At 35.3% G+C, this 13,931-nt stretch overlaps 1 protein-coding gene across 1 annotated transcript; it reads left to right on the top strand.

Moving 5' to 3' along the window:
- Window positions 1-7,558: 7,558 nt before the first annotated feature.
- CBG16770 lies at window positions 7,559-11,731 on the top strand (the record flags this gene model as incomplete). Its single annotated transcript, XM_002645046.1, has 5 exons — window positions 7,559-7,621; window positions 8,455-8,543; window positions 8,593-9,108; window positions 9,160-9,386; window positions 11,424-11,731. 5 exons carry the CDS (start codon window positions 7,559-7,561, stop codon window positions 11,729-11,731), a joined length of 1,203 nt encoding a protein of 400 aa, XP_002645092.1.
- Between the last annotated feature and the right edge of the window lie 2,200 nt (window positions 11,732-13,931).

Genomic DNA, 13,931 nt, shown 5'->3' with positions numbered 1-13,931 from the left:
AATACTCAATTGCACCAACTAAAAGCTTATATCTTTGTGAAGAAATTTACTAGGACGGGAAACGTCCGAATGGTCCAAGAGACATTTTATCTCGATAATTTTCCATCTTCTCTTAGGGGCTCAGTTTTTGATCGTTATCCCATCTCTTCCTTCTTTTCTGTTTTCTCCAACCCCTTTGCACTGTACTCATAGTACCACGTCGGTACAGTCAAGATCTATCCATTTGTCGTCAACGAATTAATACTACTTTTATTAGATTCATTCTCCGTTTACATTCGTTGCAATATCCACAATTCGGGGGTACGAAACTCAGATTTTTCAAGTATTTTGTACCCCCGAATTGGCATACTTGTCACTGGCCGGGCCGGGTCAAAATGAAAATTCGGCCCGGGCCAGGTTCTGAGATGTCATAATTCTGAGTTTTTTGAATTTTTTTGAAGTTTTAATTGAATTTCCGAGAAAAAAAATTGATGTTTTACATTCTTGTAAGGGTAGATTGTTACAGTAATTTTCTTTTCAAGTGAAATTCAATAATTTTATCTCAAAAAGTTTTTGATAAATCAGGTACCCGGGCCGACCGGGCCGGGCAGGGCCGGAAGAATTTTTTTCGACCCGGCTCGGAATTTGACAAGTGTGCGAATTGGGGATTTTGTACACCTAAATTTCTTGACCCCAAAATTTTTGTACCTTCGAAATCGCCGGAGTTTTTAAAATATCGCAGAAAACACCGTATTTTGAATTTTTCCATATTCCTTTTTTGTTCGAAATATATCGTAAAGCCTGTAATATAGCGCCATGGCGTTCTATTTTTCAAAGGGGTGTTTTGGATTGTTGCGAGGTAAAAAAAATGGATTTTTTACTTATTTAACAGAGTACATAAAAGGAAAAAATGGTGCGAAATTTCTAGATTTCACTATTACTATGTAAATAAATCATGAAAACTTTGTTTTGCTACCTCCAATCACCTCATAAGGGTGGCGTTGTATTAAAGGGGATCTTATAATACAGGTGGCGTTATATAACAGTTTTTAAGGTATGTGTCAGGTGCACTAGTCTCCCCTCTCACGCAAAAGTTTCTGTTTAAGTAAATGGAGATACACTGCGAAAAAAACGAAAATAGTTTCTACTCGATATAAACATTTGCTTCTAGCAATTTCTCATAATCGAAATCCTCAAAATCGAGAAAAATACATTCCAAGATATTTCAAGATTTGAATTTTTCTGTTCTTTGCCTTTTCTTTTTTCGAATCTACCATATCCCAAACATCCCAAACTTAGACGGGGATGTTTATATTCGGTTCGTGCGAAAAAAGGATGCCGACGGCGGGGTCCGACTGCGGGCTCAGACAAGGCGGGAAGAGAGGTAGACATACGTGTTCCTTTCGTTTGCAGGAATTCAAATAAAGGTTTTTTTGGTAAATGTAAATACGGTCAAGAAAATTAGAGTTTAAGAGAAAATTTTGTGATTATATTGAAAAATGGTGGGAGAAAAAATAGCAAAACAGAAGCAGTGCACATTGACGGAGCTCATTTCAAGAATTTGGTCTTGCCTTTGAAGATTTGAAGAATTTCGAAAATAACTGGCAGATGACTGTGATGCACGCATCAATTTTTTCAATGTTTTAATTCAAGGATTACATAAAAAATACGGAAAGTAACTTTTGAGCCTAACTGAGTTTTCACAGATATTAACATCAGTGACGTACAAAAAAAGGCAACTTAAAATTGAGTAGCCTAAAGTATAAATGTTTCGCATTTTCAAAATGATCTCTCTCGAACCGAATTTTTTTTTGAGAAGAATAGGTATTTCTAATACTTCACTATACAGTAGTTGGTAATAGTGAAATCTAGAAATTTCGCACCATTTTTTCCTTTTATGTACTCTGTTAAATAAGTAAAAAATCCATTTTTTTTACCTCGCATCAATCCAAAACACCCCTTTGAAAAATAGAACGCCCTGGCGCTATATTACAGGCTTTACGATATATTTCGAACAAAAAAGGAATATGGAAAAATTCAAAATACGGTGTTTTCTGCGATATTTTAAAAACTCCGGCGATTTCGAAGGTACAAAAATTTTGGGGTCAAGAAATTTAGGTGTACAAAATCCCCAATTCGCACACTTGTCAAATTCCGAGCCGGGTCGAAAAAAATTCTTCCGGCCCTGCCCGGCCCGGTCGGCCCGGGTACCTGATTTATCAAAAACTTTTTGAGATAAAATTATTGAATTTCACTTGAAAAGAAAATTACTGTAACAATCTACCCTTACAAGAATGTAAAACATCAATTTTTTTTCTCGGTAATTCAATTAAAACTTCAAAAAAATTCAAAAAACTCAGAATTATGACATCTCAGAACCTGGCCCGGGCCGAATTTTCATTTTGACCCGGCCCGGCCAGTGACAAGTATGCCAATTCGGGGGTACAAAATACTTGAAAAATCTGAGTTTCGTACCCCCGAATTGTGGATATTGCAACGAATGTAAACGGAGAATGAATCTAATAAAAGTAGTATTAATTCGTTGACGACAAATGGATAGATCTTGACTGTACCGACGTGGTACTATGAGTACAGTGCAAAGGGGTTGGAGAAAACAGAAAAGAAGGAAGAGATGGGATAACGATCAAAAACTGAGCCCCTAAGAGAAGATGGAAAATTATCGAGATAAAATGTCTCTTGGACCATTCGGACGTTTCCCGTCCTAGTAAATTTCTTCACAAAGATATAAGCTTTTAGTTGGTGCAATTGAGTATTTCGTAGCCTGTAATCTGCTCTACAAGTTACAGGTTAGTTCATGATTTTTTCATCGCTCTGTACCAAGTTATGATTTTGTAAAATGGACTTGATCCACTTTTTCTAAAAATAACACAAAAAATTTTGCTATTCTGCTCAACCTGCCGATGGGCACCTTGTATTATCCGTTTTGTGCTAGTCAGGGGGAGGGACATTTTTTGCCATTAATATCTAAGAAAAAGCAATGGGACACTTTGGGTACTTCCCTTGTCAATTGAACTTGTTTTTTTTTCTAAATTTTTATCAGAATTTTTCCGTTTTTGAAAGTTCAAAAAATTTTACTAATTTTCCCACAACATAACCTAGAAAAAAGTATCCAGAAGACGTCCAAAACAAAATTTCGAAAGAAAGACGCTGCTGTTTCGAGTTTTCTGTGGAATTTCGGGAAGTTTCGTGGAAATTGGAACACGGTAAACTGATGGCTTGCCTGTTATGTTATTGGTTATAGAATGTGAACTAATCAACCACGAATCAAGAAGAAGAATGTTCGAAAGAGAGGACGAGAGTTCAGAAATCGAACTGCGCATCATTGTCTGTTCGAGACGATGGTGAACCTTTCTGTTACAACACGTACCTTTTCATCAGCGAAAAGTGGGGAAAAAAGATTAATTGTTGAGAAACGAAACGGCTTGTTTTAAATAGATTGATAAAAAATGGCACTTGAGAAAAAAAACAAATGAAAACGTACGACAGACTGATATGTAACCTTTTTAAACGTTCAAGGTGACGAGCAAAGTCTACATTTAAATTTTAAACTTCATAGAAGCTGGTATTTCAGCGAACGATGATTTTCACAACCATTTTCTAGAACTTCAATTTCGAATCAAGTGATTTCAAGAAATTGTGAATTTTGTACAGATTTGACTTACAAAAAAAAACTCAACTTTCAAAATTTCAACTTTCAAAATTTCAACTTTCAAAATTTTACAAGACATTTGATGTTGATGTGCTCTTTCCACTATTCTTCATACTCATATGTACGTGTTAAGGTCGCTTGTCCGTGTGATTGTTTTCCTTTAGAAGCTGTGGGTGAGAGATTAGGTTCTCCTAGGAGACTCAGACATGTTGATTGCAGCTTTTGGCGGGAGGTTTGAATTTTACTAGTTGTCATATTCGATTAATTGTCGCTAATGATTCAAAACCTACTTTCGTCAACTTTTCGACTTGCTGGCCCAAGAGGACCACACGCCTGTGATCTAGAAACTGTTTGGTTTTTGTGGTATTTTTGTTTGATTATCTATGTATTGACAACAGTGTGTTTCAATTTAGGTGACTTAAATTTTGAAAGTTGAGTTTCTTAAGCCACAATGATGAACGGTCTAGAAAAGGCCTTATAGTCTCCTGGTATGTTTTTTTCAAAGCCATATTGCCTCGGGGACATCATTTTTGAAAGTCTTGTTTTTTAGGCCACTATGGTAAATAGGATGTCCATTTTTTGTTAAGAAAATAGATTTTACAAAGCTAACAACTTTTTTTTGTTGTTCTATCTTCCAAGGTCCCAATGTTCTCATTTCTAGTTCTTCACATAGTTTGATTTTTTACTGCTTCACATCATCTGTATACTGTATATGACCCACTCCCAGCGATGACACGGTCTGATCTCCTTCACAGTGTTTCAGATACTCCCCTTCCCAAAAGTGGGATTGCAAAAGCCACGTGAGGATAGGTGTAGAAGAACCCCAGTAAAAAAGACACATCTCAGTTTCCAATTTCATTCTAAACCATTTATTCTAACAAATCATTTTTGAAGTCAATTCTTCTTGTAAATCAATTTTTTTTGTAAGTCAAATCTGTACAAAATTCACAATTTCTTGAAATCACTTGATTCGAAATTGAAGTTCTAGAAAATGGTTGTGAAAATCATCGTTCGCTGAAATACCAGCTTCTATGAAGTTTAAAATTTAAATGTAGACTTTGCTCGTCACCTTGAACGTTTAAAAAGGTTACATATCAGTCTGTCGTACGTTTTCATTTGTTTTTTTTTCTCAAGTGCCATTTTTTATCAATCTATTTAAAACAAGCCGTTTCGTTTCTCAACAATTAATCTTTTTTCCCCACTTTTCGCTGATGAAAAGGTACGTGTTGTAACAGAAAGGTTCACCATCGTCTCGAACAGACAATGATGCGCAGTTCGATTTCTGAACTCTCGTCCTCTCTTTCGAACATTCTTCTTCTTGATTCGTGGTTGATTAGTTCACATTCTATAACCAATAACATAACAGGCAAGCCATCAGTTTACCGTGTTCCAATTTCCACGAAACTTCCCGAAATTCCACAGAAAACTCGAAACAGCAGCGTCTTTCTTTCGAAATTTTGTTTTGGACGTCTTCTGGAGACTTTTTTCTAGGTTATGTTGTGGGAATATTAGTAAAATTTTTTGAACTTTCAAAAACGGAAAAATTATGATAAAAATTTAGAAAAAAAAACAAGTTCAATTGACAAGGGAAGTACCCAAAGTGTCCCATTGCTTTTTCTTAGATATTAATGGCAAAAAATGTCCCTCCCCCTGACTAGCACAAAACGGATAAGACAAGGTGCCCATCGGCAGGTTGAGCAGAATAGCAAAATTTTTTGTGTTATTTTTAGAAAAAGTGGATCAAGTCCATTTTACAAAATCATAACTTGGTACAGAGCGATGAAAAAATTATGAACTAACCTGTAACTTGTAGAGCAAATTACAGGCTACAAAAAACTCAATTGCACCTGCAACTAAAAGCTTATATCTTTGCGAAGAAATTTACTAGGACGGGAAACGTCCGAATGGTCCGATCGTATGAAATGAAAAAAACAACGATTTTCGAAAAAAAACGTATTTGGGAGACCATGGCTATTTCATTTAAGAGAGATTTTTGAAAAAATAATATTTTAGAAGTCAATTCCGTTCATTTATTAGAGATTTTTGAAAAAATAATTTTTTAAAGTCAATTCCATGTACCCCTATACATGGTATTTTTTAACAAGTGAATTTTTTTTTTCGAAAATGTTGACTTCTTGATCACGGTCTGATCATTTTCTGTCAAAAAATAACTAAACTAACTGAATCTTTCATTCTCAGAGCTTTTATGTAGTATGTAGAAAAATCAGTTCAAAAAATACTATGTATAGGGTTACATGAAATTGACTTTTAAAATATTATTTTTTCAAAAATCTGTCGTAAATGAACGGTGAAATATATATTTGAGACCATAGTTGTGCATTATTACATGGAACGAATCGAGTCCCCCAAATACGTTTTTTCGAAAATCGGCGTTTTTTGAATTCATACGATCGGACCATTCGGACGTTTCCCATCTTAGTAAATTTCTTCGCAAAGATAGAAGCTAGGTGCAATTAAATTTTTGTAGCCTGTAATCTGTTCTACAAAAGACAGTTTAGTATATTGTTCTACCTTCAATCTGTACAAGGTTATGATTTTTTGAATGGACTTGATCCACTTTTTCTGAAAAATTACAAAAAGTTTTGTCATTCTGCTCAACCTGCCTAAGGGCACCTTATATTATCCGTTTTGTGCTAGTCAGGAGAAGGAATTTTTTGCCACCAATATCTAAGAAAAAGCGAGGGGACACTTCGGGTACTTCCCTTGTGAAAAAAATTAAGAACCCGGTTTCTGTATATCCAAAATTTTATGTTTCGAATTTTTAAATTCCTGAATTTCAAAAACTCCAAATTTCTGATTTTGTGTTTTTTGATACTCAGAATTTCAGAATTTCTGCACTTCTAGAATTTCTAAACTCCTGAATTGAAGAATTTCTGAATTTCTGGAATCCCGAACTTCTGAAACCCTTATTTAAACATTTCGAAATTCTTGATTTTCTGAATTTCAGAACTCCAGATTTTTCGAATTTTTAAATTCTTGAATTCCAGAATTCTAGAGTTGTTGAATTCTTAAATTCCTGGATTCCTGATTAGCTGAATTTCGGAAATTCCGAATTTTTTTACTTCGAAATTCCTGAACTATCAAATTAATGTATTTCCGAAATCTTCAATCTTAAAATTTTAAAATAATTGGTTTTCTGAATTTCAAAACTCTAGAATTCCTAAACTTCAAATTTTTAGAGTTTCAGAATTTTCCTGTATAAAAATTTTTTTAGTAACTTTACGGGTATTGTCAGCAAGAGCGAGAAGGGAACCGACTGGTTATAAATGAATTTACTAATCAATCGAAGCTAGTACTATTTTTATTCATAAATTTTGCTAGTTACCCTTTTCGTGTTCATTAGCATATTTTCCATTCATGAATTTTTCTCATTTTCGAAAATCTTGCTGTCACTTCCAAAAAAAAAATAAATTTGATAGTCTCACACTATTTTTTTCCTTATATCAAAATTTACACTTTACTACGTATGTTATCCGTATGGGAGGTCTGATTGACGCGCAGTTGCTCTTTAATACTTTTCACTTTTTTCCCTCTATTCTTATAATCGTTATCAGTGTTTTTCGTGCCAAACTCCTGGTTTGCTGGCCAGCAGTGGGCGACGATAAGGACATTCTGTTTCTTTTTCTTGTTTTTTCTCGAAAAATCATACAAAATACTTCCCGAAAACATTTTTAAAACTAAAATTGTTTTGATGAAGGCCCCTTTCTCCTTTCCTTCTTTAAAAACTTCTACCTACAATGTTTTTTTCTCTTTTTATCGCTACGCTGTCTGAGAAACAGTTTTCTTTGTAACACTTATTCCGATTTCTTTCTATTATTTGATCTCAAAGTTTGTCGATTGTTTTAAAACTGTTGAATTTTCAGTTATCAAAGACAACTGTGTGACAAAATGGTCAACCAAGCACCAAAGGCACAAAAAAGCACCCAAAATCAAGAGACACAAAATATCAAAGTAAGTCTACACGTTGAAGAAATCTCAGAAACCTTGTAAACCCAAGATTTGAATTAAATTCCAAAGTCAGTGAAGAATATAATACCTAGACGCTTTTGAGAATATTAGAATTCTCCCACCAGTTCCAGCCGAGTTACATCAGTTACAGTATCAAAAATCAATTTATCAATTCAAAAAAAAACTTGACTCTCGAAGACGAATTTCTCAATTTCTAGGAGCAGAACATGAATGTGGTTGTTTTATACATAGAATTGAACTAAAGGAGGGCCGTGGAAAAATAAACGGGACCCCTTCAAAATGTGCTGTTTGAAATTATACATTTTCGTACATTTTCATTGAAAAACTATTCCGGAAATTTTAAATTTTTACAGAAGTTTGTTGTAAAACAATTTTTTGCTCGAAATATTGCAATTTTGTAAAACTGCTTTCGCGAATTTTTAATTAAATGAAACCAAATTTTTCGATGAAAACTTTTTAGAAAAATGGCTGAAAAACTGGGAGAGTCCTCTAGAAGCATCCTAGGACAATAGAAAGGTCTGCCCGTCCAATACGGGGTTTTCGGTAAATCCAAATTGTGGAAACTTTTGAAAATTTGGGAACAATCTTTTTGAGAAAGTGTCTTAGATTTGAGATTCAAGTTGAGAACGCGATTTTTGCTACGGAAACTGATATAAATCTGCTGAAACTGTCGAGCTGCTGAAAGCGGATTCTGAAGTTTTCAAAGGTGTTCAGATAGGCCATTCTCAGTATATCCTAAAGTAATCATCAAAATCTGGGATTCCAAAATGTTGATGTCCCCTTGTTGAGAAAGAAAAATCTAGCAAGTTTTGCAGAACACTATCAAGAAATTCCACGCCAATGTTCAACCGATACTACATTCGTCTTACAAAGCGAATCAAGCTAAAGTTGTCCGAGTGAAGAAGTAAGTTCATTCCAATTGCAAGCTTGAAAAAAAACTAATTTAATTTCAGATGTTGGGATGAAAATTGTGATTGCAGTACTGAAGATTGTGACAATGTTTGTGACAGGAAAGTATGCCCAAAGTCATGTACTCTGAAAAAGGCTGGATGCAGAAATCAAGTCTTCGAAGAATACCGACTAAAGGATAAACTCTTTTATGCCGAATCCTCCGGAGAGAAAGGAATCGGTCTTTTCGCTTCTCGGGACATCAAAAAATATGATTTCATCGTTCCTTACAACGGAGAAATCATCACTGCTGCCGAGCTAGAAATTAGAAAGAAAAAGTACAAGGAAATCGGTGTAATTCATACGTATCCGTTCAAAGCTGGACGTGGGTTCTACATTGACCCTACAGAACGCGGGAACTCCGCTCGATTTGCCAATCATAGCTGTGACCCCAACATGATTGCGCAAAAATACGTGGTCAACAATCGAAAGGAAGGATTCCGAGCAATTGGATACATCGCCGACAGAGACATCGAAAAACACTCTGAACTCACCATCAATTATGGATATGATTATGACCCGTATGTTGTTTTTTTTTTGTTTTAAATACTTATTACAATTACGTTTTTCAGGGTATTGAGTCAGAGATGTCTCTGTGGGGCGGAAGCATGCAAAGGATGGATTGGTCAGCCTCCGCCACCTGCTGATGCTAAAGACGATGAACATCCCAATGATGAAGAAGTGGAAAGTCTTCTGGATGAAGACGAAGAACGTCGTATTGATGACGACGACGAACCTCTTGTCGATGAAGAGGACGAAAATATTCCAACGAAATTGAATAATTCTAAAAGTAATAATTGTGAGTTATCAAAAAGTATTGAAAAGTAAATTAATTTTTCCCGATTTCAGAACATTGATTTTCATCACAAATCATCGAAATGGAATCCACACCTGTCTACAGATGGTTCAAAGACTTCCTATCCACCCGGACCTTCTCGGTAAAAGTAAACTCTCACATTGATTCCACTCGTCCATCCATCATTCCATCCGGTGTTCCCCAAGGATCGCTTTCCGGTCCATTATTATTCCTAATTTTTCTCAATGACCTGCTCTTTTTGCTTCCTCTATCTCTCCATTTTTCGGTCTTCGCCGATGAAATTAACATTTTTCATAATTCTGCCCCTATCATTCAAAAGTCCATTGACATCATTTATACCTGGCCCGTTAAGAATTCTCTCCCTCTTGCCACTTCTAAAACATCACTTCTTCGATTAGGCTCTCTAAATTACCATCATAATTATACCATCGACGGCTCTTCTATTCTCCCGTCCTCCCACGTCAGCGATCTTGGCCTCACCCCCGACCCACTCCTTAAATTTGAACAACATCTTCTCAAGAAAAACGCCCTTGCCATGCTCCGATCTCACCAACTACTCACATCTTTCCGCTCCAACAATCCGTTATTCTACGCTGCGCTTTTCAATACTTATGTTTTACCGATCATCGAATACTGTTCTGCAGTCTACTCTCCACCCCCTTTTTCCAAACTTTTTCTTAAATGAGAACTACCTTTCCGCCACTTCTCCAAAATAGTCCTCCAAAGATTTAACATCCCCTTCTCTTCCTATGAAAATCGTCTCAAAATCCTAAACGTGTTCTCCATCCGTCATCGTCGCCTAAAATCACAACTTTTTTCACTTCATAAATAAAATCGCGGTGCCTCTTATTCTCCCAATCTTGATTCACATTTTTCTATTTCCTTCTCGGCCTATCACCCCATGTTATTTATATGCTACCACGCTAAAATCAACGACTATTTCGTTTTACCATTTTCTTTCCCCGGTTCTCATCGCACTTTTTTTATTTTCAAATAAACAAATACATATATAAAATCTCACTCTCTCGTCTCACTGGTTTTGAATAAAATAATCTCACTGCCATCCTTTATTTAAGATAAGATACTGCCGCCATTTTGCAAATGTCTTTTTTTATTGACTCTACACGGTTTTTATTTATGTATTTATTCTGCACGATTTCTCATGATTTATACCAATTCCAATCTCGATCAATAAAGACATTATTCACAAGGGGAATCTTTGTACTTTGAAGATCTAGAATTTGATAAAACGTTTAGGATAGATTGAAAATATCCTGTCTAGGCATCTCTCAAAAAATTCAGAACCCGCTCGCAATTTCAGCAGAGTTATACCAGTTTCGGTACCAAAAATCGCGTTTTCAGCGTAACAACAGCAATACTCAAAGGTAATTTCAACTTCTAGGACATTTCTGGACATGACATTTGTTGTGGTATACTTTGAATTTGACGGATTTTCATATATCATCCATTTTCTCAAAATAATTTTTTTCGTTAACATTGGAATAAATCCAAATGGAGTTAAACATTTTGAATAAGAAGTTTCTGATGAAGAAACTGAAATATGAAATTGGCAATTGTTTGTAAGTATTTTTTTTTTGCTTCAAAACAAGGTGAAGGATTTAGATATGCGTTTATGTAGCCAGTGGAGAAGCTGCCAAATACTGATATGACTGTCGATGTATGAATATCTAGCATTGAACTGCAACAGACAAAATCATGGAAAATTGATAAAAAAAAACAATTTAGGGTTCAAAGCTGGTGTCAGCTTGCCAAACTGTTCTAGATAAGGACAACAAACCAAAATTTAGTAAACCATGAAAAATAAATTTTCATTATTGCTATAAAATAGGTAGAAACAGTTTCCATCAGAATGATTTTTTCAACTCAATGAAGTGCAAAGTTTATAACAATCACCAAACTGTTCGAAACGAATTTCTGCTCGTGCCCGTATTCAATCCAATAACCGTGACATTCTTCTTCAACTTGTGGACATCCAATTGGCTGCCTCTCACCTCTCAGATTCTGAGCTGATGCCAGTGATGAACTCCTTGGAACAACGCGAGCTGTCCAACGTGTACAAGAAGATTCTCGAGATCCCAGTTCGTGCACAACTCAAAAATGGACTTATTTCTGAGCTTCAATTCGAGAAGGAAGATACCGAGTGGTCTGAGAACATGAAGAGAGCTATTCTCAACACGATTTCATTCAACCCAAGCGCACCAAGAGACGAGAAATTGGAATCTGATGAAGACAAGGAATGGACCGAGAATAACACCGCTTTCTTCACCAACGAGAAAACTCTGGAAGGAAATTGCCAAGTTGCTTAGGCCCATTCTCCCGGGGTACATCAGAATGGGGTACATCGTGCTCATGGGGTACAAAGTCTCAGGGGGTACATAGTCTCATGGGGTACATTTTAGGTATAATCTCATGGGGTACATTTTTCGCTTTCTCATGGGGTACATCTCTGAAATACTCAGCGGGTACATCGCATTGTCTCAGAGGGTACATCGCATTGAATCTCATGTGGTAAACATCAAGTCGGATTCTACAGTTTCAGCGCTCATAGCTGCCTGATTTTTTCAACATTCGTTACATATTATGAGTGGTTTTTTTTTGTTTTCCATTTAGTTATTCAAGAATGTAATTTCGCTTTTGATGTGGTTTGGAACAGAGATAACTGTCCAACATTATTTCTTCTCATTCATAATTCAGAAACATTTGGCTGATTGAAGAAAAATTGCCTATTGCAAGATATTCGGAGATTTCGGCAAATTCTCTTATACAACCATCTCTTATACTACTTTTCTCTTATACTACCGAGTCTCTTTTACTACCACTGTCTCTTATACTACTTTTTTCCAATGTGTCTCTTATACTACCGAGACTCTTTTACTACCACTGTCTCTTATACTACTTTTTTTCAATGTGTCTCTCATACTACCAAGTCTCTTTTACTACCAAGGTCTCTTATACTACTTCTTACCACAGAGTCTCCCATACTACCAAAAGAAACAAGGCTTTCGGCCTAATCCTATACTTGGCAAAAAATTTGGGGGGTACAAGGGGGTACAACTGATTTAGGGGTACAAAATTGGTGATTCGGGGGTACAAAATTAGTAGGTTCAAAAATTTGGGGTGAAAACTATTAATGATTCTGGAGTACAACCCATTTCAAACAGGGGTACAACGCTTGTGATTCGGGGGTACAATTTTTTGAAGGAGTTTCTGAATTCCTGCATTCCAGAGCTTGAAAATCTCAGAATTCTTAGAATTTCAGAACTTTGGAATTTCAGTATTTCGGAATCTGAGAATTTCGGAACTTCAGAAACTGAAAATCTGAGAACTTCCGAATTTCAGAATCTCAGAATTTCAGAACTTCAAAATTTCAGAATTTCAGGGCCTCAAAACCTCAGAATTTCAGAACTTCAGAATCTCAATATTTCTGAATTTTCAAAAACTACGGCAGAAAATTTTCACTTCTCATTGTCTTTTGATTGTTCTTTTTGATTTTGTGTCATATATTTCACTCTTTATGAAAAAAAAATTGTGGAAATTGTTGGGCATTTGCTGAAAGGCATTAGTTGCTTTGAATTTTTGAGTCTCGAAATTTCTAGAACGTACACAATAGAGAACTGTAAAATAATCTTCACAAATTTCACAAACTCAGGATTTTAATGTTTAATTTAGGTTTTAAACCCCAATCCATACTTCCCTCACTACCAATTTTTCTTAATTGTTTTTTTCTCAATTCTATTTCATTTCCTTTTGCTTTCAATATTCCTTCGTTTTTGCCCAATTTTTTTAGCCAAATTTTCCGTTTTTTCCCAATTTTTCTCAAGTTTTCCCAATTTTTCAATTTTCCTCAAGTTTCGTGGTAATTGAAATGTTCTCATTTTGTCATAATTTTCTAAATTATTGAATGAAGGAAACAATCACAATTCAGTGATTTTCCCACAAAAATTCAAAAATCCCAAAAATTGGCCCAAAATGAGCTATTTTCTTTCGAAAATTGTTCGAACTGGGCAATAAAACACTACAAAAATTATTAAATTCATTTTTTTCGATTAATTACCACGAAAATTTGAGCAAAAACTATGAAAAACGAAGGAAAACGGAGAAAAATCCCAAAATAAATTTTCCCAGTGATGACGTCATCAGTCCATGGCCGTGGCCGAGCTGCGGGGTTTTCTCTTCCATGGGAAATTTCGCAAAATTCACAGCTTTTCGCAAATCCCATTTTTCTCTATTTTCCTTCATTTTTCATAGTTTTTGCTCAAATTTTTGTGGTAATTAATAAAAAAAAATGAATTTAATAATTTTTGTAGTGTTTTATTGCCCAGTTCGAACAATTTTCGAAAGAAAATAGCTCATTTTGGGCCAATTTTTGGGATTTTTGAATTTTTGTGGGAAAATCACTGAATTGTGATTGTTTCCTTCATTCAATAATTTAGAAAATTATGAAAAAATGAGAACATTTCAATTACCACGAAACTTGAGGAAAATTGAAAAATTGGAAAACTGAGA

The sequence above is a fragment of the Caenorhabditis briggsae genome, assembly GCF_000004555.2.
Source record: "Caenorhabditis briggsae complete genome, chrX, whole genome shotgun sequence".
Taxonomy (NCBI): domain Eukaryota; kingdom Metazoa; phylum Nematoda; class Chromadorea; order Rhabditida; family Rhabditidae; genus Caenorhabditis; species Caenorhabditis briggsae.
This window is presented reverse-complemented; position numbering and strand designations above follow the sequence as displayed.